We start from the raw sequence: 27,461 nt of genomic DNA, 5'->3' as shown, positions 1-27,461 counted from the left end.
ACCAGTGCAGGAACTTGCCCTTGGCACAGGGCTAACCAGGGGTAACAGGTCACCCAACCCCAAACCCTCACACCAGGAATCACAAACATGACGACCAAGCAGTAAGTGGGACCCTGGCCGCTGACACTAGTACTTGGACGAGTCTTGGAGACTCCCTTTTATTTTCATGGTCACAGTGATGTGCGTGTAGGTAACAGCAGCAGGCTTTGAAACATACAGCACAGTCAGACAGAGGCATCCATCACGCAGGTCTAAGCAGCCGTCACCAGCAGTTCCCCCCCAGCCAGCTGCTGACACAGGACACACCGTCTGAGCAGAAAGAGAACAGTTGCTGAGGAGCTACAAAACCTCTTTGGTCCCATTAGCTTAAGGGCTCCCACTTGCCTTTTCTGTCACCAGAGAGTAGACAAAATTGAGCAGCAAGAACAAGAAGGTGAAACAAGATCCTGCAACTGCAACAGGAGGGAGGGGAGGAAGCAGAAGGCCGAGGGGCAGGCAGGTGTAGTGCATTCGTACCACCACCAGCATGGCCCCCGTGAGAGGCCAGCAGGTTACAGCTACGTTGGGGGTCAGCAAGGAAGGCTGCATGGTGCTGTACAAGGATCTTCCCGATTCAGCTACAGTATAAAAACCTCCTGACAGCGCCTGTAGGAGGATTGCGAGATTTGCAGCACTTGTTCTATTCCAGTTAGTCTGAGAACATGCAGGCTCTGTTAATCAAGGTAAGGCATTACATTGTGGCAGGGGATCATTTCTATAGACTAAGAAATATAAATAAAACCCAAGTCTGACCAGTGCAAGTGTAGGCACAGAACCCTACGCACCTGCAGTGTCTGACTGACATCTCTGACAGCCAGTACTGCCCAGTAGCCTGGTGTCTGTGTAGCTTAGAGCAAGAGGTTCTACTTTAGGTCAAGGCACTCCAGGAGTCTCTGCCCATGGCAGCAGAGCACCATGAATAGTCCTAGAGTCAATGTAAACCAAGTACCCCAGCACAGCTACTTTCCATCTTCAGTCTTTGGTAAGTGCTAACGTCAATAGTACCCTGCACTAGCACAAAATGTGCTGCAGGAACAAGGCAATAAGTGTTCCCCTTGCTCAGAGCAAGGCAGGCTGGAGACACTACATAGCACAGAGCCTTGTGCCTCCTATGGAACAAAAGGCTTTGAGATTTTAATTACTGAAGATGAACTAACTTTTAGCACGGGCTAAGACATGTTGCCTCAGTGTATCAGTTCAAAGCAGGTTCACTCCATGCTTCAGCAGCTTTTGCTTGGCTTTGCTTGGCAAGGTGAATGCACTGTCGTGAGGGTTGGGAACACCTGAGTTGCGGAGTGGAGCACCCAGCTGCTGGAAGTAGGTTTCCTGGACGGGGTTCCGGCAGGCATACACAGCTGTGGAGGCATTCCTAGCAGGGCAGGAGAGAAGGCAGTGGTCAGGATTTATAGCTTTGTGCAAGATCCACTTCAACTCGCCAGACTGGCTGTTGGGATGCTTACGGCACTGGACTCCCAGCTGTTGAGAGGGCCTTTCAGCAGAGCAAAGGAACATAGAACTAAAATGGGCAGCAAAACCCTGAAGTGTATCACCAGAAGGCCACAGGGAACCAGACCTGCCTTCCTAAAAGAGGAAGCGTCATATGTCGCATGCTCTGGGACCTACTCAGCAGCATTAACACCCATGCATGTGGCCATCCTGTGATTATTTCCCTTGCTGGCACACTAGCCCTGTACATCAAGAGCCAGTAGTTAAATGCTCCTTGTGTCCAATACCCCTTCTTTCCTGGAGGAAACTAGCTCACTGCTGCTGTCCATAAGCAAATCCCAGCACAGCACCCTTGCAACAGGAACCATATGAGGTCATTCAGTCACACAGGATGAAGCTTAGATGACAGTCAGATACTGTACCCAGGAAAGCTCAAGCTGTTGATTAAAATCACTCAGTATTTACCTGCAAGAGGGCTGGCAGGGAGCAAAGCAAAGGAGTCTGTACTCCTCCTTGATGGAGGAAAGCAGCAATTGATATGTTTGCTGACACCCTTCTGTGACAACCCTCCATAAAAGAAAGCAGTTTTAGTCATCTTGTTACTCAGTCTGATTCACACACGGAGTTGCTTTTTTTGGGGCAACAGAGAATATGCCAGCTTAGCCAGTACAGGATTTAAGGAGCCAGTCAAACTAAGGCTAAACAAGGAGTTCTCCAGCATTGAAGTGTATGATTCACATTCCTTTGGCAAGCTGTGTCAGAGAAGTGTAACAGTGTAATTCCCAGAAGCATCTTTATTTCAACATGTTTTGGACAAACAAGCGCGGCCAGGCAAACAGAATCTCTGCACGCTCACAACACAACCATCCTCTCTGAGATCAGCTACAGGAACGGGGCGAGTGCTGTAGCACGAGATCAGCTTTAGCTGCGGCTGTGTGGAAGGGCTCTGACTGTGATAAGACCATCTCGCCTGGCGCATTACAATTGAGTTTGTCACACACATTACAGTGTGTTTCCAACCCAACAAGCCGTGCAAGAAAACAAAATCTACGTTGCCAATTCTGGGTGCCTTTGGCTCCCAGCCGAGACACAAATTTATTAGGAACAGCTATATTTAAAACTGCATCTTAGAACCTTATGGTGCCAGAACTGGCAATACTCTAACATTGTATCTTAATCCAAACCCATGGCACAACTCAGCTGGGCCTCCAGTCCACTCGCCACAGTGCCATTCTTGCCTCTCAACATCCAGATCACACTACAGGCAGAATATTAAGTAGCCCGCATCTAAAGAGGAAACTTCAGGGAACAAGGCAACATGACTGACCCTTGGCAAGAGACACCGCTGTGATTATAATGCGTGCTGAACCTCAGCCAGCCTCAGAAAAGGCGTTCCCCCCTTCTGCCTGTTCTGTGTGCCACCCAGTACTCCTGGGCCTGGAAGAGGAGGGAGTTACAAGCACACTTTACCTGATTATCACTTCTGAAGCAGTCGGAAGCTGGTTGAAGTTGGAGTGGATCAGTGCAGCAGCTCTCAGGAAGTGCCGATCCAGAGGGCCAGGTGTTTGGGGCAGGTTGGCTGCAGAACGGGAGCAAGGAGTGTGTTAAAAGCCCACTCTGTAGAGGAGCGTGCCCCCATTTACTGAGCAGGAAAAGGCTGCGGACCTCTCCCACAGATCCTGGCTATCTGCAGAAGAGAGACTGGGTGACAACCTAAATCCCAATGTGACCTCAATGCAATTAGTCAGTGACTTGCGCCTGGTGTACACACTTCAGAGGGGGGGGACAAGAAGGCCCAAGGCCTGGGTTACCCAGAATTGCTGGGGTTTCTCTCTTTCCCTAAAGCACTACTTCTGAGCTGGAGGGAGCCAGGACACTGCCTGTGACACTGCCAGAAAAAGGGAAACATTAGAATGCAACTGGAGAAATAGTGTACAGGACCTTCTACACGTTGATGGTCTAGTCACCAATCCAGGGCAGCAGTCACTGAACTGCTGGCTACTGCCTGTTCCCTGTTCCTGCTTCTCATAGCCAGAAAGGACTGACAAACACTCCTGTACAGCAGGACAAAAGGCATCACACCAGGGATGAATGGAGTTGGGGGAAGGACAATGGGTTTGAAGAGGATGTCGAGTCCTACTTAGTCCTTCACAGAACCCAAAGCAACATCATTTCAAGCAAAGTGCCAGTGGCAGCTGCTCCATCTCCCAGAAGCCTCTGGGCTCTCATCCAAATAAAGCGATCAACAAGCCTTCAGCAGATTATAAACTCACAAAAGATAAAGCTTCCTCAATAGGGCCTCATATCCAGGCTATTTTGTAAGAGTTATAGCAAGCAATGATTCTAAGAAGTTGTCTGAAGCATGACAAACCCTGCTCTCCTCCTTACTCCCTCCTCCGAAGCAGCTGCTGTTCTAGGAGATGAAGGCTTACCTGTGAGTACGTTCTGAACGCAGTCATAGTGAGTGAAGCTGTAGGTTGTCTTGGCTGGGGACAAGGAGTCTTTGGGCAGAGTCTCCCTCAGATGAACCTCAAGGCCGTTTAGAGAAGCCAGACTGCTGTGGTACTGCAGAGAGGGCAAAAACCAGGCAAGTGTTACAGCAGAAGCCTGACTTCGTCTAGATTTCCAAGGAGGTACCAGAGGGAGCTTGGGTGACCAATGTTGATGACAGGGAGACTGGACCCTTCCACATACTGCTGCTGCTGACCAGGCCCCCACCAGGAATGGCTGGGAAACTTGGGCATGGAAGAAAGCAGATGAGCCTCATAACTTACAAGTCAGTGAGACAGGGACTCAGAAAAGGGTACTCCAACCTGAAAATAAGCCATTAAACCAACTGATGCTATTAACTACAGGAAAACATATGACTCCACTAATTTACCATCAAACTTTGTTCTCCAGGGCTCATTTTCACATCCTGGCCATTACTTTCAGCTGCTAGCAAGGGATATTCCTTTGCTTACCAGCCTTTATTACACCAGACAGACAGTACAACACAGGACGCAGCTTTACATGCTTGGGCTGGATTTAATTGCCTGCAGTGTTTCCTGCAGCACGCTCTCAACATATGAGTAAATCTTCTAACAGGCACTCAGCCTCCGCTCCGAGCTTCTGGCCGGCCACAGACTGCAGGCACTGGGCTATCACCAGAAGGAAAAAAAGCAAAGCCAAGAAAACAGCCTCACCTGTGAGGTAACAACAGGCCTGGCACAGAGCAATGGATTCACGTAACAATGTACTAACATGAAAGCCAAGTTGCTTTCCTGACTGGACTTTCAGTAGCCCAGCTGCCTTGGCCGCGTGAGGCCCCCAGGCAGCAGGCAGGGCTGAGGGGCTCTCCAGCAGTGCTGGAAAGATTAACTCCATAATCCTCCAGCCTGCCCATGTGCTTCCCTCTGCCACGGAGAGGATCAAGCCACTATTCAGCAGGACAACAGCACCTGGCCTACCCTTGACCCCCCTGGTCATGGAACAGGTTTTCTTTTCTGTGCAGCGAAATGAAGGGCTAAGACCTGAAGAGCAGCAGGAAGCCAGCCTGAAAGCCGCCTGCTCTGCAGGGAACGCCTGTATTGGAAACCACCCTCCCAGAGGGATGATCGGCACTGCCTGCTGTTCTCAGCTGCACAAGTAGCATATTTTACCCTTCTTTGGTGTCATTCAGGGGCCTCAAAGCATTCAACAAACATTAATTACAACTCGGCTTTGACATCCCTGAGAGCTGAGGGTCATTTTTAATCTACAGATAAACAAAGGAAGAGACAAGCTGAGGTTACGCCTCAAATCCACCATGATGCCAGCAGCAGAGACCAGCTCTACCTCCTCAAACAACACTCTTCCTCCTGGGATGATGAGACATGCAGTGCATCTCCCCTACGAGATAACGAAACACCTGTACACAGAGTGAGAGTGTAGTCAGAAGAATCCAAAACCCAAGATGTGTGGAAGTACAGTTTTGCTAAGATTTGACAAAGCAGGAGTATGCAAGATGGAAGCAACGTGTTGGGGAAAAGAGGAACCTGAATGAAACAGGACTTTGTCAGCCCTGGGGCAATACGTAAAGGAAAACCGACCAAAACGCATTACAACGGTGTCAGGCAGTTGATCTTGAGACATAACGAACTGAATGACAAACTGAGCCAGGCTGGGTCCACTGTGGGTCTTGCTTAGGCATCTGATGAGGGGAGGACACGCAATGCAATGTGTCACTAGCAGAGCTAACCCTCCAAACAAGGTGCTTCACGTGCTAGCTACATCCTTCAGATGCTCCTTCTCATGGCAGGTCAGACATGAAGCAGAGCAGAGGCTGTCAGGGATCACACCGCCTCTGAGCACTGTGCTGCCAGACTGGAGCCACAACTGGAGGAAACCCTGAAAAGCTGGGGGTACCTGTGCAATAAAGACAACCTCCATCTCTCAAGAGCGCCAGTTCCTACCTCCCTGTATCTCCCCCTTTCCCCCTCACCGGAGAAGACGTGGTAGAGCAGGAGATGTTGTGCAGCCGCCTGTTCAAAAGGAGCAGAAAGGGGGTAGAGCAACATGCCATGTCTGATGCAAAAGGCCACGGCTGCACCTCCTGGCCTCTGCTGATTTTGCAAACCCTTCCTAGACACAGCAGTCCTCCCATGCTGTGCGGAGGTGGCATCGCACTGCTTACGGGGGGTGGGATCGCAGGCACAGCCCCCGAGTCCCACAGCTCAGAAGGAAACGGAGTAACCTTGAGGCTCTGCTAATGCTGGGAGCCCTTAGTCTGAGCTTTCCTCCACCTTCCAGTCTGTCGGTTAAAGAAATTAGGTTGTTCCTATGGCAACTGGCATATCAAACAGGCCTCTGCAGCTTTGACTCAGCTCCTGCTAGGGAGGCAGAGGCCAGGCAACAGCTCTGCAGACTAATGCTTCACCGGGAAATGCCAGGGGCTGGCACCTCCTTCCCCCGCAGCCCCATTAGCTGCACCTCACCGCTTGGCAGGGAAGCCTGTGCACCGAAGCAAATCCCACAGCAGAGTAATTTGGAATTGCTCTGGTACAGCACCTATTTGCAGTGCCCAAGCGGCAGCCTTCGCTCTGCCCCCGGAGAGCAGTGCCAGGGAGAGCAGGCTGTGGACTCAGCCAGCCAGACTTTCTTGAAGAGAGGAAACGCTCCGGGGACTCGATGCCAGACACGTCTCTCCGGTGCTTCCAGAGTGAGAAGCTGTGACATGTGAAGTGGAGGTTAAACAGAGAACAAACCTTGCTTTCCAAAAAGCACTACAAAACTGACAGTTTCCCAACAAAACCCAGATCCAGCACAGGCCTTTGGCAGCCTGCGGGGCTGTCTGACAGTCACACCTACACATCCTGCTCCAGCGCGGAAACCGACAGACAACAGGCAACAGGAGTCGCCTGTGAGACAATGCTCTCACCTCTCAGACTCGCTCCCTGACGTTTGTGAACAACCTCCCAGGTAGCTTTGGTTGTGGCAACGAACCCTAAGACAAATGGCTTTGCCTTGCACAACAGAGAGCAGGTAAGGAATGAGATGGGGAGCGCAATCCAATGCTCGCTCTTCAGTTGTAACCCCTGCCCCCACCACCAGGCAAGCAGCAGTGAGTGGAAGAGCTTTCCCACTTACCACATCTTCAATGGAGCTCTGGTCCTCTCGGAGGTCATCTTCAGCTAGCAGGGAGAGCACAAGCCCCTTAAGGCAGTGAACATACAAGCTCATCTTAACTGGTTTGCACTGTTCGCCCGACTCCACACCGATGTGGGCTCCTCGACTATCTACCTGAAGTGGCCGGTCACTCTCCTTGCTTCTGGGACAGTGGACGTTCTCTGCTGGGTCACCGGGCAGACTCTCTTGAACCTCTACAGCTGGCAGCTGACTTCTGCTTTGGAGCTCTGATTGCACAGCAGCAGCTGGACAATCCAAACCCCACACATTGCCACCAGCTGCACCGCTGCTTTCTCCAGAGACACTATTTTGGCTCGTAGTTCCTTGTTTATCTTGTTTACCTGATTTCCTTCTGCTCAACTCTTGGGCAGGAGAGCAAACAGCCGTACTGCCACTGGCTGCACGATAACTTTGGAAACTGCTTTGCTCAACGTCGGAGTTCACAAGGGATTTCCCCATGTTCTGACTCTCCTGTTCCCAGGCATAAGGGTTCGGAAAGGAAAAGCCTTCCAGATATGGACCTGTAGTTTGAGCATATTCAGCAGTATGGAGTGTGGAAGGGCTCAGCAGCTGCTTTGTGCCTATCTCTGATGGGAAGGCTGCTTTTTTACTGAGCTCTGAGGTTTTGTTGTCTGATCTGCTCGGTTTTGCAGTTGGAGAATTCTTTGTACTAGTTTCCGTTTCAGGGAAGCCCTTCAAAGGACCAGTGTTAGCAAGGCTGCCTGATTGCACAGCATCTTCTGGTGCAGCTGTGCTTGAAGCTTGCTCAGGGGACTCTTGCACAGAGATATTATTCATGTTTTGGTTTTCATGAACTCCTGTTGACTCCGAAACTGCCTGAGAGCAGAGAGCATTCTTCTCTCCTCTAGGGCTTGCTGAGGACACAGATGACCTAGCAGGAGATGACAAGTTGATTAAACTACTGAGTAGGATCTGTTTGGAGTTATTACCTATCTAGTAACATTACCACCTCCTACAGTGTTCAATAGCTGATCTATTCTCTGCTACAAAAAGCATCCACCTGGGAAAAGGATGGGCTAAGGTCTAACAGAGGTGAAAAGCATGGGCCTCTTACACTGCAGACTCCTGGGAACGTCACTCCCTTACTCACAAAGCACATAGGCTTTAAGCAGCACTGTGAGCTAATAAACAACAGATCACACTTGGTCTTGGGAAACAGTTCCGCTTCATGCTGCTTCACAACAGAGACACGGACACCACAAATTCTGTCCGCTCCGAAAGACCTCAGGCAGCTTTAACAGTCAGATGACAGAGTTTGAGTTAGTATCAGAGAAAACAGTGACAATGGCTAGTGAGGACACAGGGTCACATGTTAGCTCCCTTGCTGCAAAAGCCTCTCTGTGTGTCAGATTGATTTCCTACCTAGTCATCCACTCCACTGGAAAGTCTCGGAGCACTGAGACTTCACCTTCTGTTAGGAATACTGGGATGATACGGACACCCTGCGGCAATGGAGAATCTGCAAAAGCAATGGAGGTTCGAGGACTAAATTAACATGCCCAGCATAAAGAACAGAAGCCAAACCTATCAGCCCAAAGGCTTCCGCAGGAGGTGAAGGCAGCTATCATTCTGTATCTTGGGTCACCACAAACTGATCACGTCTGACTAGGCAGCATTTTCCCCCCCTCTTCATCGCTTAATGCCCGACAGTTAAAATTTCCCTTGGTGTTTTTTTTATTAACCATCCTGGCAGAGTATCTATAAACTGATGCTCAGAAACAGTGACTGAAGATCTGGACTGTAAGCATCAGCCATCTGTTTTCAGGGCTCCATCAGTGGCCAAATAGGCACATGGGTAACTGGAATTAAAGCAGGCGTGTTGGGAATCTGCAGAACTGACAATTAAACCCAAAAGAGCAAATTCCTTTGCTTAGCCAAAGGAAGGAACTAGTTCTGATTACACAACACCCACTGGCACATGCTGACTAGTGGCAGCAACACCCTCAGGGATATACTCCTGCATCCAGCAAGAGCTTTGACGTGAATCCCAGAGAATCAGCTCATGCTCTCACTGCAGAGAATGCAGCCCAGAGGGTCGCCCATATGCTGCTGTGCGCTTGGCAATCAGTACTCTGCAGCTGGATGCTCACCAGGCTCACGCTGCTCCTCACCTCCAGGCTCCCTCTGAAAGAAAAGCCAAGAATCAGCTCTGTGGCATGACTTGACACTGGTCATCAGTGCCACCAGGACGTCTCTTCCAGCCTCCTCAGCCTCCCTGTAACTACTGCAGACCCCAGACCATCCCCTTCAGCAAATGCTGTGACTGGTTTACTATGCTGGGCAGTGATTTGTTCCTTAGGTAGCCCTCGAGGTAGAGGGATGTCCCAAGAACCAAAATACAGCTGAAAGTAAGGACAAATACACACCTGAAAGCAAGGACAAATACCACAATTTGCCATTACTGCCTGCTCAGGGCACAAAAACTTGGTTTGCTCAACCAGATTAAGAGCAGAGGCCTTCTTCTTCATATCTGGATCTTGATGGCTTTTTTGAACCACATAAATAATTACTTTTGACAGGTTTTAATGCAAACAAAAATTGATTTGTCACTGTCAAGACATAGATTTTATACGTTCAGCACTAAATACCTAAACTTGGGTAAAAAGTTAATCAAAACATGACACAGATGAGAACTCATGAATTCAGTAACTTAAACAATAAAAATAAAAAAAGCAAATTCCTAGTGCAGAAGTCTTGAAACCTTACTCAGGCATAACTAATAAAAGCTTTTAGCATCAGCATCAATATTTGTCCTTCCCAGTAATGGACACGTAAGACCTACATGACAAGAGCTCCCACACTGCTCTTACAAGTGGGTATCTGCATGCAGGGAACATGTTTAGCAACATACCTGGCCTGGAGACTCATTGCCTTGAAGGAGAACTTTGGCAGTGAGAGGAGGTGGCAGCTGGGTGCTCACAATCCTAAAAGGACAAAGCAAAATCATCCAGGAGCAGAACATCCATTTCCTGAAGCTCAGCCATAGACTCCTGGCACTCAGTGCATCAGGACAGGCAGAGTCAGCCGTAACGCTCACAGGACATTTCTGCTTGTACTGAGCAAAACCAACAGTGCTGCAGGGCCCCACTTCACAGCTGGGTGATCCTTGGCAGTCCCCAAGGTTCCATGGCACCCACCTCTCCCGGTCCCACCAGATACTCTGCAAGGGTTGAAGAACCATCCCCAGACATGGGCTGGAGCTAACATTGCTGCACAAGGGGAATGAACATTGAGTGACCATCAGGAATCTTTTTTTTTTTTTTCTTTGGGTAGTTCCACTCTAAACTTAGGAAAGCTGCTTGCTGGCATTTACTTTGGGCCAAGAAGTCTGGTTTTGCTAAGTCAAAACCTAAGACAGATCAATCTATACAGGCTTCCTGCCACTCCAAGAGCCGTGGACAGTGGAGAAGGTTTGGAAAGACTAGCACTCAAACTACTGCAACACAGGCCCCTTGTACAGGACTTCCAAAAGTATTCTTGGTCTTTCCATTTACGTCTCATTGAGATCCACATTCTGGAGGTTCTCCAAACGACTCTAAAGAAGTTTAACCAAGCACAAACCCCTCTGCAGTGTTGTTAGCAAGACTTGACTTCAGAGAACTCTGATGACACTTGGTGAACAAAAATCTCCATCAGACAGACCAGTGATACAAGACACAGACATCAGTGATGGCTAGATGCAGAAGACTCCGTTTTCAAGTTAGATGTCCACTTCCACTGCAACATGCTGCCAGCTTTAAGGTGCTGCAATGACTCACACTCAGCATCCTGCTTGTAAGTATGAGATCATTCCCTTAAAAATGCCTGACTTGCCTCTGTCAGACCTGGAAGGATGCACACATTGTGGCATATTTCCAGTACTCGTAAACGGTGTTACAGGAACAGTTTATGCTGAAGAAAAATGGCATTTGAATGCTATTGCCAAGAAATTCTCAGAATCCCACACCGCCTGTCTTTCAAGGCCACCTCTGAGGCTTTCCTTGATGTTGTTCAGTGCCACATCTGCAGCATCTTCAGCTATGATTAATCTCCAGCTGAAAGAAGCCAGCATTTCTCATAGGAAATTCTGGCTCGTTCTTCTGCATACTTTCTATCAGTATAGACAGTGGTCCCGGGCCATCAAGTTGGTCACAAATACATACATACAGCACATGCATCCACTGTATTTGTAAGACTGCAAAAAGAATACTAATGGGAAAGAATCATATTCGCACAACTTTTTCTTGGTGACTTCCACCTAAAAAGCCAAAGTTCATGTCCTGCTGAATATCAAAGACAGCAGATTACTACTAAACCCCAAACCTTAAATTTCTTCATGTTTCCATTTCTCTCACTAATAACTGCAAGTAACCTCTCATCCTCTGTGAAACACACCAGACAACAGGGATTACTTTGCCTGAAGCATTAATGTTCCCGCCAATAACACAGAGCAGCCCTGTGTGTACAGCTCGGCCCTTGCTCCGCTCCCCGGCTGCACTCCGGGATCACAACCCTGAGAAGGCGCAGATTTAACGTGCGGGTTAAACCTTTAGGTAACGTCTGGTTACTTACAAGCCTTTGTAGAGAATGCAGCCTGCCAAGACATGGGGAGACCGCTGGCAAGTTTGCAAGATGAGAGCTGCTTTCAGTAAAAGTAGGGGGTCCACCTAGACAGGGAGAACCACAAGAAGTTAGGACAGAGAATCCTGGGAAATGCTCAAAGCAGCAAATAAACACAAAAACATTGGCATTAAGGCAGCTCGAGAGCCAGACACTATAGAGGACAGATGTTTACCTTGGTTTTGTCCAGATTCCAGAGAGAATTGAAAATCTTGTGGAGGTCACTGGTGTTTTTTTGGATATGTTCAATGTATCTGTCCCACTGCCTGCTCAGTTCCTCCTGAGAAAATGCCTGCAGACAACAAAAATCCACACAGCTGTCACTGCACAGGCCTTAATGCATTCAGGATGTTAGACTGGCACCATCAACCTGAGAGAGTATACTTATAGAAGTGACGAATCTGGGGAGGATAAGGAGGAAGATGATACTGAAAGTGCTTCAAACTGAACATTAAGGAAACTTTTAGTAGATACCCCCACTACCACGGTGCAACAGGAGGATGGGCCTGTACACTTTTCCAGGTCCCAATTCTTTCATGTATGAGCTTGTTCTGATCCTTGCTAGCAGGAAGACAACATAAAGGAACATGCCAGCACGTATGTGCCTGGGTAGAGCTTGGCCAATACGGGAAGTATTTTAAGATCTCTTCCTAGGCAGAAACATCATGGCTGCTGATCTTTAATTACCACATATGCATGGTGCACAGGTCCATTGTAGAAGGTGAAGAGGCTGATCAGCTGCTCCAGAAACCGTCTACAGCTGACATCAGGAAGCTCAACAGCACAGCCCAGAACCTTCAATACAGAAAGCCAGGAATGAAGAATGTTTACTGACAAAACCCAGGTACAGCAGGTGAGAACAACTCTCAATCGCTTTCAAATGAGTATCAAAGGCATACAAGCAGTTCTGTAGCAGGCAAACATCCCCCAGATTCACAAGTCAGATGAAAAGGAAATTCAAAAATACCCACAAAAGAACCCTGGCGCAGACAGGATAAATAAACAATATTGGAAACCCAGCGTTTTAGATGTGCTCCCTTCCCACGTTAGATGACCTAGCTCAGTGCTCTAACAGCTAAGAATGCTTTCCTGAAACTAAGTACTTAAAAACATTCAAATTAACTTGTTATTTATAGCACTGAAGATACTTAATTTAGTTTTTGAGAGAAACAGAAGCATCAGGCTTTCCATCTCAGAGAGAGCCCAGTGAGCCTGAACAGCACTGCCAATTCATAGAATCACAGAATGGTTTGGGCTGGAAGGGACCTTACAGATCTTGTTGTTCCAACCCCCCTTCTACTAGACCTGTTTGCTCAGAGTTCCGTCCAGCCTGGCCTTGAACACTTCCAGGGAGAGGGCATCCACAGCTTCTCTGGGCAACTTGTGCCAGCGCCTCGTCAGCCTCACAGCATTTCTTCATGATATCTAATGTAAATCTACCCTCTTTCAGTTTAAAACTCCTTGTCCTATCACTACAGGCTCTACTAAACAGTCTGTTCACATCGTTCTTACAATCCCCCTTTAAGTATTGAAAGGCCACTGTAAGGTCTCCCCAGAGCTGCCTCTTCTCCAGGCTGAACAACCCCAGCTCAGCCTGTATCCACAGGCGAGGGGCTCCAGCCCTCTGACCATCTTCGTGGCCCTCCTCTGGTCTGACGGGTCTCAGCCCAATTTCCAGGGGACAGTTTGGGGCATTTTTCTCATGACTCTGCCACAGGCTGCTCAAATAAAGAGCAGCTAAATGTCTGCTAACACTGACAGAGTCTGCAGGAAATACCGAGGGTTAGAAGGAAGGAACAATCAGACTATCAAACAGGGAGATTGAGTCCTTATTATAAACTGCAGCACATGGTATCTTGTTTCCAGTCACTATCAGTAACCCAAGGACACATGTAACGATGTAGAGCTCAACATTTTACAGCCACTGCCAGGCACATCTTAAAAAAACACATTGGGTGTGAACACGCAGATGAGGTATGTGAAGCTTTTTACAGAACAGCTGAAGTGACTGCCGCGACACACAGTTGTGGGCTGCAGTAAAAAAAAAAATATCTAAGTTACCTTGCAATGAAAAGTTGTGCATTGCAAGTTCCCACCCCAGCTCTCCCCAGGTCTATCTGTGTGCAGCCCATACCCGGGGCGGGGAGGGGAAGCAGTCTTTTTTGATACGGTAGTTCAGACTCTCACTGTTTTCACTCTGTGACTGCCTCCAGATCTCTTGAACTCACCCACAGATAGTCTCCTTCCACTACAACTGCAAATTTGAGCTTTCTCAGGCGAATGAGACTTGGAGGAACTCCAGAAATCTCAGTCATGCAGTGCACCACTCCGGCAATCTGTCCACACAGCAGTTCCTGCTGGTCGGGGAGAGTCTGTCGAGGAAGGCAGGGAAGAAAGACTTTTGTTTTCCTTGAAAAAAGAAATCCTGGACTTGGGGGAAAAAAAATCACTACAGTATTCAGATATAAATAAAAATTAATTATAAGTTTAATACAATTATAAATCAAATGTAGTAGCACAGGCAAATTTCTGGGGAAAAAATAATTGGACTTTTTTTTTTTTCAGGCAGCACAAGGGCCTAGAGCTTGTTTAGGGGAACTTCTATCCCTCGTGCATAATTATTCATATCACCAGAACAGACTTGGACTCTGCTGGACTACTCCACCCGTCAGAATCCACAGTGAGGGAGCAGAGCGCGGCTCTACCATGACCAGCCTCGGAAGCCCGAGGACTTCTGTGCACCAAGCCTGGGGTAGCACCACTCCGCTCCGCCTGGTTCTAGCTGCACAAGTTTCCTTAAAATTTTTGTGAATACTAAATAGGAATTAATCCAAAGCTCCGCCTGAAAGCCCGGCTATTCCTGAACTAAAATTATGAGCACTGACTAGCAGGACAGACACTTCCTTACAAGCACTGAAATAAAAGCAGACATTACCTGAGGAGGATAAAAATAACAAATCCCAGCACTTGTAGGATCTCCTTCTTCCTTAACCTTTGAGCCATCATAAAGGAAAAAATAATTCCACCTAAAAAAGCAAAGCATTAGCAGAAACGATCGTATATTTGAAAACTGTTACATTTCTCCCTCTCCTTTCTATTATTTCAGGTGGAGGAATAAAAGGGTTATTGCAAATGAAGGGGGACATTGTTGTCACAGAGTCACCCTGAGTTCAGACCCAAAAGGGTCCCACACTATGAAGTCTGCCCACTTTTCTGGGTTGAAGATCCCTTCTATAACTCTGCAGCTGAGACAGGCGGAAGGAGAGGCAGCCTTGTGAGACCCCATCCTGAGCACACGGATTAATTGTCATTAAGCATCAACCACGTACAGCCCAAACAGCTCCCACAATCTGCTGCTTTTCACCCAGTCGCCGACTGCACAGGCCAGGCTGCAAGGAGCACGGGCGGAGGGCACAAGCCGCTGCCCGGCCCACAGGCACCGGGGCCGCAGGGCGGCCTGGCCCGGCCCGCCCCTCCGCGCTCCGGCGGCCGAGCCCGGGGAGCCCCGGGCCCGCTCCTGGCCCGCATGAAGCACCTCCCTACGAAACCGAAGGGACAAACCCGCGGCCGGTGCCCGCCACGCGTGCCGCGGGCCCAGGGGAAGGGGCTCACCATGGCGCCGGGCCGGGCTCCGGTGCAGCGGGCCAGGCCATGGGTGTCGGGCTGCCGGCGGCGGGCCGGGCCGAGAGAGGGGCTGTCCCGCCGGCGCCGGGGCTGAGCGGCCCGGCCCTCCCGCCGCTTCCGGGAGGCGCCGCTCCCGTGACCGCGCTACGGCGGCCGGGCGGGACATGGCGGCGGCGCCGGGCGGGTGGCGGGCCGCGGGCGGGCGGCGGCGCCGGGCGGGCGGGGAGGCGGCGGGGGCCGGCGCGGTGCTACGGAGGCTGCGGGAGGCGCGGTGAGTGCCCGGCCCCGGCCCCTGTGCCCCCAGCCGCAGGCGCCGGGCCCCGCTGACGCTGCGCTCTCCCCGCAGGGACGATCTGGTGAGCTCCGGGTTCTGGGAAGCGAGCGCCGGTGAGTGCGGAGGGCCGGGCCGGGAGGGAGGGGGAGAGGACCGGAGGAGGGGGCCGGGGCGGGGGTGGGGGCTGGAGGAGGGGGCCGCCGCCCCGCCGACGCTAGTCTCCGTGCCCGCAGGAGCCGTGCGGGCCCCGTTGGGCAGCAGCGCGGAGCCGCCCGCCCACTGCGTCTGCTACGGACTGGGCCGCTTCAGCGTCTGCCCCGCCGCCCGGCACCAGCTGGCCTTCCTGCTGCTGCTGCTGGAGGAGCTGGGGGTGAGCTCCGGGGGGTGAGCTCCGGGGGCGGGGGGCGCGGGTCGGGGTCCCCCGGGCCCATCCCCGCCGCTCCCCCGCAGGTGCCGCCCGGCCGGTGCGCGCTGTTCGATCCCGCCTTCTCCGCCCAGGAGGCGGACGCGCTGCGGCAGCTGGGGCTGCGGCTCCTCCCGGAGAACGAGGTGAGGGGGGCGCCGGGGATGGACCCCCATCCCCACCTGAGCCACCCCCCCCCAGGGCTGGACCCCCCATCCCCCCCCGACCCACTCACCGGGGTTCTGGAGCTGGACCCCCCCACCCCCAGGGCCAGACCCAAATCCCCACCCAAGCCTCCTGTTGGGGTTCTGGGGCTGGACCCCCCATCCCCACTGGGGCTTCTGGGGCTGGACCCTCATCCTGCCTGAGCCACCCCCCCAGCCCTGGACCCTGATCCCAATCACCCCAAGGCCTGGACCCCCGTCCCCACTGGGGCTGGACCCCCATCCCTGCCTTGAGCTACCCTGCAGGGCTCTCAGGACTGGGATGAACCGTCCGGCCTTTGCTGCCTGCCTGCCGCGGCCCAGCTGTAACAGGAAGAGTTGGTTTACACGCAGGAGGGGAAACACGACGTTGAGGGATCGGCCACGCTGTTTTACATGGTGCACTGCGGGAAAGCCTTGTACAACAACCTCCTGTGGAGGAACTGGTCTGCAGGGGCACTGGCCAAAATGGTCATCATCGGGAACAGCTTCAAAGGGATTGAGGAACGGTGCGTGCAGCCTCCCCAGGGAAAGGTTCTGGTGCCTCCAGCAGTGTTTTCCTCTCCTCCCTTCTTTCACTCCTGCTTTTTTATTGCTTCTGACAATAATACCCATGTTTCGCTCATTTTCAACTTGCTATCCCGTTTGCAGTCATCAACCATCTCCTACCTTTTCTGTCCCATACACTTGTGCAGAAAAGTTGTCTGAAGTCACAGGAACATTGTGTCTAATGCTGATTACCTTATGTTATTCTAGATTGTTGTCAAGAATATTGGAGAGAGATTATTCTTACATAGCAAAGGTATGGGTAGTTATTTTTAACATTAGCTTTCTGTTGACAAAGCACCTTTTAATGAGAAAGGAAATTAATAGCAATTGCAAAGAGGGTGGTTATTTTTAAAACCTTTTTTCCTGGTTGCTGCAGTATAAAAATGAATTGCTTTAGGACCTTTCTACATTATCTGCAAACACACTGCATGCAGGTGTTGAGGTTAAAATACCATCCTCATTCTTCACAGACTCTTTAACTGAAATTTGCAGAGTGGTTCCACATCGTCATGTAACTTTTCCTGCAAATGCTTTTCAGGTCTTGAAAGGGACAGAGGAAGTGGCACTCCCCACTCATCCTCGGTACCTGGACACCTTTAATGACACCTCCATCCACTGGTTTCCCTTGCAAAAACTGAAGGAACTCTCCCCTGAGGTCTGGGAGTTCATGGAGGAGCCAATGTACCAAGACTGTGATGACTTGGAGATCATCAGAAAGGAGGACAGAACTGACCAGCACGGTCCCACTGCCACAGAGTCCTGACAGTGCTCTGCAGTGCCAGGCGGGAACCTTGTGGCTGCACCTTTTCCCGTGGCAGCTTCTGCACAGCCGTGATGAAGCTCAATCACTGACAGTGTCACCATGCTCTGCCAAAAGTGGCAGCACCCCAACACCGAGTGTGATGGGACATTTTTGTACCTGAATTATTTAATAAAAGGTAAAGTTGTGCTTTGACTTATGACTCACTAAACCCTGCCTTTTACACCACGCATACTGTGTAACAATTGCTCTTTCGATCCCCTCCCTTTTACGAACAATTCAAGGCCTTTGCATATACTACACATGTTCTGAAGCATCAGGAAGGAGAACTTATTGGAGAGGGGGTTGTAGTATTAGTGTCTAGTTGCAAATGCAGACTTATAAAAGCTTTCTCATAGGCAAGGGCCTCCAGCTGCTCAGTGCTACTGAAATCAGCACTTTTTTCTGTAAGGAATAAGGTCATCTCTAGGGGGAAAAAAAATAATCCTGTTTCCCTTCCTTACCTCTGTACCCCGAAGTGCTGTGGTCTTGCCAGCACTCACTCTGCGTATTTGTTGGAAAAAATTACGTCCCTTCCAGCTCTGTGTTGACAGGGCAGAGGGGCACCTGCAGCAGCTGATGGCCTGCAGGCAAGCACCAGGCTGAAGGAGCCACCAACACACCTGCAGAGAGGCAGGACAGGTCCTGGCTGCAGGCCACAGAGATGAGCCCACTGTAAGAGAGAAGTTGTCGGGACAGTAACTTGCTGCCAGAGCAGTGCAGCAGAAAAGGAGCTGTGACATCTCTGTCACTGGAGACCTTCAGGACTCAGCTACACCAGCCCTCATTCATCTCCCGTTGGCACAGAGATTCTCCTCTCATGGTCCCTTCTAACCTGCTGATAAACCTCTCTCACAGGTGGCAATTACACAAGTGTCAGAACTTCTTGTTTCTCCTTTAGCACTGACTTCCATGTGTCATTTCATCTCTTGACAGTGCCTGAACTAAGAAAAAAAAATAATCCTGGCATATAGCTACGGTTTTACTCTATTTAAAAATTCGTAACTTCTTTATTCTAAGAGTTACACTGAACATGTTACTAAGATGGTCTTCACAGTTCAAAGCAGGGGCCTCACTTTGCCATGTCAATGAGACTCTGAAGAGACGTTGGCACCCAAGTCTTTTCTCCTTGTACAAACACCACACCTCTGTCAATGTAAATGACAATTCGTCCAAATGTATACAGCTGTTTCCCTTCGTGCCGCTTTCCGATCACAGGCATGAAAACAATGTTGTGCTCCTCTGCTTTTGTCTGAATTAGGTCCTTAAAATTCATGGGCACGGAGCTGGCAGCCATGCCAATGCCGCGCTGGGCCATGTTCTCAGCTTCCCGACGCTCCTGCATGGCTTCATACTGAAAGTCTTTCCTCCGCTCTGTGTGGGTAAGGTAGGCAATGTTCTCTCGAGCACCTGGCTGCATGTACCCACCTGTTTGGAGAGACAAAACACGTGAAAACATGGTCCCAGTCCGTTCCTAGTGCAAGTTCTATGAGTAAACTCCAGTCCAGGACACAAAAGTAAATCAATAATGCTCTGGATCCTCCTATACACATTCAAATTCACTAAATTTTGTATTGTTACTGCTAATACAGCACAGACTAATTAGGTGAATTTGAGAACTGCAGCAGAAGCAAGAGGGTTTGATACAGTCCCAAATTCTATCTGAGCATGCACAGCACAGGAGGATGCTGCACTGCTACTGGCAAAGGGAAAACGTGAATGACAAAAAGAACAGCAACAACAAACCACAAAACACTCCTCAAAGTCAAAACCTTGCCTGTGGCCTGCATGTGGCACTGCTAGGTTACAGAGAGTGACTGTTGCAAAATCAGGCTCAGGATGGAGCAGTACCATACTGCAGGAAACAGAATTGCATCAGGAGCACTTTCACTACCAGCCCCCAGTTCACTTTCTGGCTGCATGACTATCATGCCAGGAATTTCTCAACAGGTGAATTCCTCTTTGTGCAATGCTTGACTATAGTTGTATCATTTTACCACAGAAATAAACTTAACACTTGAAACAGGCCTCAAGGAATCCTCCATGCTTCTGATGCAGATTCTCCATCACACTATACAGCAAACGGGCAAGAGGAATGCAGGAGAGGAGCTCTCAGTCCTGGAAGGCAGGGCAAATTCTGGGTGCTGCTCCCCCAGGCATGGCCTTCTCTTTTTATACAGTTTAACTCCCAGCAAATTACTAACAATCTGTTCTAGGCCATAGGGAAAGTCACGTGGAAGGAAACATCACTGCTCTAAAGCCAAAGAGAAGAACCAGTATCTCACCATAAAGGGGAAAAACCTAACAAATTATAGCTTTGGAAGTCAACATCCTTAAATGATGGTCTCTCACTGACTGACATAAAATACACTGTAATCAGGCAAGGCTGACAGAGAATCAGTTGCTTAACAGCACAGACAGCCAAAATCTACTCACCAAAAATCTGCTTCTGCTTCAGTGAAGCGCAATTATTAAGTAACACCTGTAAGGTGTTACTTAAGGACAGAGCAAGAATTTCACTGCTCAGGGGAGCTTTACAATGCTGATCAGCAGGGCCATGCCTAAACAGTCTCACAAGAACAAACACTGCTGTATGCCACCACAGTAAGCACAGCCATCGCCGTAAGTCACCTACCAACACTGGAAGAGACAGCCCGGTTCATGATATCAAGAGCTTCATTAAATTTGTCTTTGATCGATGGATGTGCTAACACTTGGTCTGAGAACATGGACTTCCAACCCAAGTACCATTTTGTAATCTCTTCGTAATTGGGGCTGTTACTAAGCCAAGAGCACAGCACCTGCAAAACAATATGACAGATCAAATGCAGAATAGGTACATGTATGGAGGAGAGTCCTGACTACCATTTAAGATTGTTATTACTGAGCTTCCAGTAAAAGAAAGGACTGTGACAGTCTTAGCTCCATATACCTCAACAATTTTCTATGAGTGGAAATCACCCCATTTGGCAGCTGAAGAATTTCAGTGCTGGGGCAGCTACTTCTAGACAGGAGTGACTAAAACACTTCACAGTGTTCACAAGCCTGTTTACTCAGCCTTCATGCTTTCTCACCTGCAGCCACTTTGGAAAGAAGTGTTTCTCCAGCAGCCCAACAAGGCTGGAGACAGAAATCATCCCCTCCCAGTCAATCACCCAGTAGAAGGCATCCATGTGCTGCTGGTGAGGGTTTATGATGAGTTCGTTCAAACACATCCCTGGGAAAAGAGTTAGAAAAAAACAACTCACAGTTTTATCAGTGCCATGACCTACTTCACTAGGAACACACATGATTTGAGGAGCGCCTGTATCACGTCATTACCCTAAGGGACATTTGGGATCTTTAAACTGTTTGGTTGATACCTGCAACCAAAACAGCACACTTCCATTTCCAGTGATTACAATTTGCCACCAGAACTGAGAAACTTAAACATTCAACTGATTTTTAGACTACAGAGCCTTTTAGCCAGTTTGCATGGCTGAATGGTGAATTACAAAATCTCACTGTGAAAGCGTTAGCATAGACCAAATAAAACGGGGAGTAAGACAGAGATACTTTGTAACCTGGTACTACCTGACAGCTATCAGATATTCCTGTCAGCTGAACAATAGAGGAATCTGATGATTTAGAGAAATGAGAGAAAACATTGAGAATAATCAGAGCACTTCCCCGTATTTTCTAAAATGCCTGCCACAGAAAAAAAACGCACAGTACTAGCAGCAGAAAAGAAGATGCAAGCTTGCTCTGAACTTACTAGTAATGTTCTTTCAAGTAACACTGGCAACCATACTAACATGTATTTTTTCTAGGTTTAAGGGGGAAGGTGGCAACCAGCAGATTTCAGAAATTTAGCGCCGTCTGGCTCATCTCACCTAGTTTAGGCACAATGTTTTTGACCATAAAAGCCTCCCATGACCCAGGTGTGAACACATCTTTCCAGGGCTGAAGGATCAGTTTGGCAGAGGAATCACTGGGATGCCACTTCTGCAGAGCATTCGCCAGCTTGTTTCGGATGGGAGAATACAGCGGCTCTAACCGTGCCTGCATCAGGGGAAGCCAGGGATGGATCCACGAATGGATTGGGACTGTGTCTGTCAAAGGATTCCAGTTTTCGACCTTGAGGTAAAACAGAAAAGATTAAGCTAAGTCCATCCATTAAAGTCTTGCCAGATGCAAAAAGAGGCATAACGCAATCCCCCAGACTCCTATACACATCAGCAGAGGCAACAAACTGGTATTTCAGAAGTTCTAGTTGACTGAAATTCAAATACTGATGCAGAGCACAGCTTCATTCTAATGCAGCCCTCTCGTCTTACCTCCTTCTGTAGCTTGGGGAAGATGAGCTGATCCAGAATGTTATCCAGTATCCAGACAGGAACAACATTTACCCAGCTATCCAAGAAATCCACCATGGATCCACAGTTCCTCGGTTGCCACCGTGCCACTATATTTCTGACATATGGCATCCAAATTTCCCACATCAGTCTGTAAAAAAACAAACAAAAAAAGAATAAATCAAAGTTAAGCTTAAAGCTATAGCCCCAGGCCTAAATAAACTAAACGGCAACTGTTATTTAAAAGCTGCTTCTTTTTATATAGCTGACAGCTGGATTTTAACAGACACATCGGGAGAATCATCTGGAAAGCGTGCTTGTACCTGTTCTTTTCCATCCCTGAGGAAGCAGCACTTGAAGATGCTGCATGAAGTACAACTCATTTGTTCTTTACCTGTGAAAAGCATCCGTTGACAGGTCCTGCCCACTGTGTGATAACAGCTGATCATTTTCCAAGAGGTTCTTCCACTTGGCTATGATTTCTGTGCCATATGTACAGTCCTGGAAACGATAAGGCATGAACAGCCTTTATCCTTTTTCATTAATTTCAGCTGGTATCTACAGAGAGCAGGCTGATGGCACTCTGCTACAGCCAGCCTTCTCACCCATTCAAAAGGCAAGCCAGGAGCTTGCAGCCATGATTAGCGAAGTCCCACAAAAGGAAAATCCCACTTTATGGACTTAACATACCTCCAGGGGGAGAAGAAGATAGCCTGAGTTTTTTCAGGTGTACAGAGAGAATTCAGATTCTACCTATCACAGCCTACAAAGCATTAAGAATGGCAGCACATATCTGACTACCTGACAGTCTCCTGCTTTTGCTAAAAACCAAGAACTAGAGACTTTGCTTTCATCTACTTCTTCTTCCCAACACCCACAAAAGGGGTTGATTTTAACCTTACAAGCAGCTAAATTGTTAGCTGCTTTGCAGAACAGTAGTCTTCAGGCACAGAAAAGTCTGAGACTGGGTCCAGAGTGGGGTTTGGGTTTGTGTTTTTTTTTCTTCTCTCCATACTGTTCAGAAATTTGGGACAGGGAGTAGGGGGAGGAGTCAAAATAATAAAGACTACTCAAGCCATCAAGTAAGAACTGCAGATAAATCAAATACACACCTTAAGGGGATCCCAGTTCTTGAAGTAATCTTTCATCAGAGGATAGACTATTGCTACTGCCAGGTCTACCCTATCAGACATTCTGTACTCTTCATAGTATTTATCTTGAAGCGTCTCAAAAATCTTCGCACACTCATCCAAGGTCAAGGGATTTTCACAGCTGGGCTGCATCCGTCTCTCACACTCTTCCACCATCTCCAGCACCTTGCTGAGATTGCCAATTGCTGTCTCCTCGTGTGAGAGAACTTCAGACATCTTCTGTATCTCATGGGTCAGGTTGACAACCATGTCTCTCTCATACTGCAGCTGCCGGTCGTTTTGGATGATCTCCTGCTCTGTGATGTCAATGAGAAGCTGCAAGTTGTGCTCCAGCTCTGGCAAGGCAAAACCCTGGGGCTTGGAGTCTTTACCCAGTGGCTGCTGGGGACTGTCATCTGGGATGTTGTGCTTGTGGCTAATTTGACTGTAGCTGTAATAAACCTTTTGTTCCCGGCCTGTCATGTCTATAACCTTCCAAGAAACAAGAACAAACATGTCTCAAGAAAACCCAAAACATCTGCATCTAGTATTTGGAAAAGGAGGAAATAAAATCCCTGACTCCAAACTGAAAACTGGAGGTTTCTAAGTATCTTAATTACTCCAGGAGGCTACTAATACACACTGGTATTCTGCATGAGGCAGCTGGGGATTGCCTCTAAAAAGAGGTCTACTCCAGACATGAAGAGTTCGAATGAAGAGGAAACAATTTGGAGTCAGAACAGGAAGAGTCTCCTCTTCTGATCTCAGTTTTACTATTTTGCTGAGTAACTCTACAAGCAGTGAAGATGCAAGTAGTATACCATTCATTACTGCATGGAACTCTTAGATACTTTGATACTGTTTTAAACCACACAATAAAATTATTCCTCTGAAATTAACAGCTGCCTACAAGACAAATCCTTTACTGTCCCTCTTAGGTAGAAGATGGTTCAAATTATCTGTTTAGTTGCACAATCCCAACAAAGACAGCTGTGCTTTCAGAAGTGGATGAGCATTTTATCTATAACAGATGTGAAACAATTAAACTTATCTTCAATTAAAAAAACACCAAAACAACATGTGTTTTAGCTAATTTGCATTTTCTGAGGCTAAAGAACTTGCTTCAAAACAGATCAAATGTCCCTAGGTGACACAGTGGTCTACTACACGATTCAGTGATGAGTCTGAGGCCTTGATTTTTATGAGGTTACTGACAGCTAAAAAGCACTCAGAATAAGCCAAGTGGACAAACTGTTTCCCAGAGATGCCATCTCTTGGGTTATCAACCTTACCTTGACTTGAGACAGCTCCTTCTGAGGGGCAGAAAGCTGCTTGCTGATCCTACCCTTGGCTTTCAGTTCTTCTACTGTCTTATAGCTGTATTTGGGCTTTTTCTTGCCTCCATTAGGATCCTTCCGCCACTGACTGAGCTCTTTTTGAAATTCCTAAATAATAAAAAAAAAAAAAGTTGTGCTTGCTGCTCTTTGTTATGCCTCAAATTTCACTCTATTTCCCACAGGAAAATAACCATCAGATCAATGAGGAATGCTGTACAGCAAAATAGATGGGAAAGTGGTAAAGTACTATGACAAACCAGCTCAGATGCCATGATCCAGTCAATCACCCTATTCACAATACTAGCATATGTTTCTGGTATTGTTATATTTTTTTTAATTTAAACAAAATACAAAGACTACTGGAGGGACTCTTTGAAGATGGAGTTCTAGTAAGACTACTGGTATAAAGTTAGCCAGAAACAACAAAGAACACTATGACGACAAGAAGAGTATGTCTAAATGACATTAATGTACTACGTCTTTAGCTTCTTATCTAAAATAAGGCCAAACGCTGACACACAAGCTAATACTAGAACTGAATTTTGTATGCACAACACAACAGGGAAATGGATATACCAAGAATCATACAAATACCTCCTCAGCTTCTTCTTCCGAGTCCACAACAGGAAAATCCTGCAAAGACTGGCTGGTTCTTTCAGAGCCATATGCCCCCACAGCTCCTTTGCCTTTTCTTTGTTTGGCCTCAATTGGGTTGATAATACCTAAGAGGATGGTAGTTACATCAGGAGCAGGTTTTTTTACCAAGAGAGAGCAGCAAATGCTTTTTCTACAGTACTCTAAGTTATCAAATCAGCACAAACATCCAGCCCGATATTTTGCCTCTATCACTAGAGTATCTTCTACCACTTCAGTAATTCCTTAGTGGCCATAAAATTACTTAATTCCAGCACACACCAAAGAGAAAAAACGCAGAGCATTACTCACAACTGCATTTATCTGCTTTTTTTTTTTTTATTCCATCACATAAAATAGTATCTCTTTTTCTGTAAGCTAACTACCTTTGGAATTTATCTCCCTTACTTCTTTCTGTTTTATTCTTGCAAAATAACAATGGCCAATAAAAAGACCAATAAAACTGGCCTATGGTAATTAAAACACAACTGAATCTTAAGAACAAAGTTATAAGCCACCTGGAGACGGCAGTTCTTTGAAGAACCCAATCTCTTCTCCAAATTACTAGTTAACAATAAAAAACAAACACACACTCAGTACCTTGAGCATTCTTCCCAAGACCTCTTCCGGGAACGTAACCCATCTTCTGGAGAAGCTTCTGTCCAATTCCCTTCGTGTGTCTCTCCCAGCTGCCAAAATCCATAAAAGATTTTGTCCCCCCTACAAAGCCTTTCTGACTAGGCTTGAAATTACCACCCTGTTAAAACAAACAAACAAAAATAAACCCACAACCTTAACGCATCATAATAACCAAGCTCTGTGTAATTTCACTCAAAAGGAAAGTTCTTCCCAGAAGCAATTCAGTTGTCACCACACTGCACAGCTCATTGCACCACGGCTTGTCCATCCATGTCAGATGCCTGACACCTAAGGAGTTTCCTGGAATTCCTTAGATGGAAAAGCAAAGTCCTGACAAGCTCAAACTGACAATCTGACAGTTATTAGGCTCCACCACCAACTTCAGCTGAAGCTGATTCCTAATTCTTTCTGTCTTTGGTAACCAAAAATAAGGCTTTGATTTTTAATCTATAGCACTCCTAGATTTGTCACACTGTGCTGTGAGATTTTTTTAAAAAAAAAAGTATTTGAAAGGCAGTAAATCACTGGCATTCTTTTATTTCAACCTCAGTTGACAAAGGGAACACTAAGGAAGATAAAAGGGCCTAAAAGGATAGATGTTTCCCGAGGACACCCTGTGATACAACGCAAAGCTACAGAAGACTGAGAAAATATCTCCTTTTAACAGCATGCTGTCACATCTTGTTCTCTGGTTTTAACGATTTCTCCTTTTCTTTAGTGCTCCTTTGACTACCGCCTAAGTTTCATAAATACCTCACACAGAATTCAAAACTTCCTGGATAACTCACGGTTTTTAACTTCTTCGGCACAAACTCTTTAGGGATTTCTTCCTGCTTGACGGGCTTTTCATCTTCATCAGAGTCTTCCTCTGACAAATCCTCAGCAGCTGACTTTTTCAGCCCGGCGCGGATGAAGTTCACTGGTGCCGAGTAATCCCTGGAGCTACACCAAAACAAGACCTGTGAGTGAATTCTGTTCCAGTGGACCGGTGCACGTCTCTACACAAGCCTGGGGACTACTGTGCCTTGGACCCCTCCCTTAAAATGAAATATTAAAAACTGACGAGCAGTTTTTGCGAGGAAACAAATCACTCCTTCCCCCTGGGTAGCAGCGACACGCTCGCACATGCAAAGTCCCCCCAGCCGGGCTGTTCTGATGGGTGTTTACAGCCTGAAGTGCCCCCCGAAACGGGGCAGCCACCCGAGCCTTGGAGCCCCTCCGAGTGGGGCACAGCCGGGGGCCGCCAGACGGGCGGGAGGAGACGGCTCAGCTCGGCCCGGGGGCCCCTTTCCCCCCGTCCCCGGCCCGTACCGCTTGCCGCCGAAGCTGGGCCGCTCCTCGTCCGAGTCGCGCTCGGCCCACACGCCGTAGGTGGCCTCCTCCTTGCTCTGCCGGTGGCGCTGCCGGTGCGGGTTGAACTCGTTCTGCAGGTCCCAGTCCGACACCTCGAAGTTCTCCATCTCCACGCCATCCTCCCCGTCCGTGCCGTACAGGTGCGACATCGACATGGCGCCCGCGGGCCCACCCGCTCCGGCGCCGCTCCGCTCCTCCCCTCCAACCGGCTCCGACTGCACCGCTACCGCCCGGAACGCAACAATCTCCTTCCGGTGACGCACCGCCCCAGCCACGCCCACAACCATAGAGCTGGGCAGAGCGGCCACGCCGGGGCCTCCCGCCCCGCGGCTCCTCTGTGGTCTGGCGGCGGGCGGCCTGCACCGGCGCAGGCAGCAGGGAGGCAGGGCAGAGCAGAGCCTGAGCTATTAAAACAACACTTTAATGGTGTGC

The 27,461-nt window shown here is 48.5% G+C and overlaps 3 protein-coding genes across 3 annotated transcripts; 1 reads left to right on the top strand and 2 right to left on the bottom strand.

Moving 5' to 3' along the window:
* Positions 1-130: 130 nt before the first annotated feature.
* On the bottom strand, positions 131-15,466 carry HPS4 (HPS4 biogenesis of lysosomal organelles complex 3 subunit 2). The gene is made up of 13 exons (XM_040611761.1): positions 15,364-15,466; positions 14,687-14,777; positions 13,980-14,123; positions 12,439-12,546; positions 11,927-12,043; positions 11,704-11,798; positions 10,004-10,076; positions 9,243-9,276; positions 8,515-8,611; positions 7,093-8,023; positions 3,918-4,050; positions 2,956-3,064; positions 131-1,408 (listed from the first exon to the last, which is right to left on the bottom strand). Exons 1-13 carry the CDS (start codon positions 15,402-15,404, stop codon positions 1,237-1,239), a joined length of 2,145 nt encoding a protein of 714 aa, XP_040467695.1. The 5' UTR covers positions 15,405-15,466; the 3' UTR covers positions 131-1,236.
* A 73-nt stretch (positions 15,467-15,539) lies between these two features.
* On the top strand, positions 15,540-17,792 carry SRRD (SRR1 domain containing). Its single transcript, XM_040611803.1, has 7 exons — positions 15,540-15,646; positions 15,722-15,762; positions 15,883-16,019; positions 16,100-16,198; positions 16,610-16,764; positions 17,012-17,057; positions 17,343-17,792. Exons 1-7 carry the CDS (start codon positions 15,540-15,542, stop codon positions 17,565-17,567), a joined length of 810 nt encoding a protein of 269 aa, XP_040467737.1. The 3' UTR covers positions 17,568-17,792.
* An 801-nt stretch (positions 17,793-18,593) lies between these two features.
* Positions 18,594-27,423, bottom strand: TFIP11 (tuftelin interacting protein 11). The gene is made up of 12 exons (XM_040611748.1): positions 26,988-27,423; positions 26,465-26,618; positions 25,638-25,794; positions 24,999-25,126; positions 24,360-24,512; positions 23,050-23,559; positions 22,332-22,438; positions 21,920-22,088; positions 21,476-21,719; positions 20,678-20,820; positions 20,239-20,404; positions 18,594-19,031 (listed from the first exon to the last, which is right to left on the bottom strand). The coding sequence occupies exons 1-12, from the start codon at positions 27,314-27,316 to the stop codon at positions 18,676-18,678; spliced, it is 2,616 nt and encodes an 871-aa protein (XP_040467682.1). The 5' UTR covers positions 27,317-27,423; the 3' UTR covers positions 18,594-18,675.
* Between the last annotated feature and the right edge of the window lie 38 nt (positions 27,424-27,461).

The sequence above is a fragment of the Falco naumanni genome, chromosome 1 (assembly GCF_017639655.2).
Source record: "Falco naumanni isolate bFalNau1 chromosome 1, bFalNau1.pat, whole genome shotgun sequence".
NCBI lineage: Eukaryota > Metazoa > Chordata > Aves > Falconiformes > Falconidae > Falco > Falco naumanni.
This window is presented reverse-complemented; position numbering and strand designations above follow the sequence as displayed.

Excerpts from the sequence above, each read along its gene's own strand:
- HPS4 (XM_040611761.1), bottom strand. The coding sequence starts at position 15,404 with ATGGCCTGGCCCGCTGCACCGGAGCCCGGCCCGGCGCCATG. Across the intron at positions 12,044-12,438 it reads CTGTGCACCATGCATATGTG|GCATTTTCTCAGGAGGAACT; the intron begins GTAATTAAAGAT and ends TGTTGTCTGCAG. Across the intron at positions 11,799-11,926 it reads GGAATCTGGACAAAACCAAG|GTGGACCCCCTACTTTTACT; the intron begins GTAAACATCTGT and ends CTCCCTGTCTAG.
- SRRD (XM_040611803.1), top strand. The coding sequence starts at position 15,540 with ATGGCGGCGGCGCCGGGCGGGTGGCGGGCCGCGGGCGGGCGGCGGCGC. Across the intron at positions 16,199-16,609 it reads GGCTCCTCCCGGAGAACGAG|GAGGGGAAACACGACGTTGA; the intron begins GTGAGGGGGGCG and ends GTTTACACGCAG. Across the intron at positions 17,058-17,342 it reads ATTATTCTTACATAGCAAAG|GTCTTGAAAGGGACAGAGGA; the intron begins GTATGGGTAGTT and ends AATGCTTTTCAG.
- TFIP11 (XM_040611748.1), bottom strand. The coding sequence starts at position 27,316 with ATGGTTGTGGGCGTGGCTGGGGCGGTGCGTCACCGGAAGGAGATTGTT. Across the intron at positions 26,619-26,987 it reads CCCAGCTTCGGCGGCAAGCG|CTCCAGGGATTACTCGGCAC; the intron begins GTACGGGCCGGG and ends GTTTTGGTGTAG. Across the intron at positions 22,439-23,049 it reads AGAACTGGGATCCCCTTAAG|GACTGTACATATGGCACAGA; the intron begins GTGTGTATTTGA and ends TATCGTTTCCAG.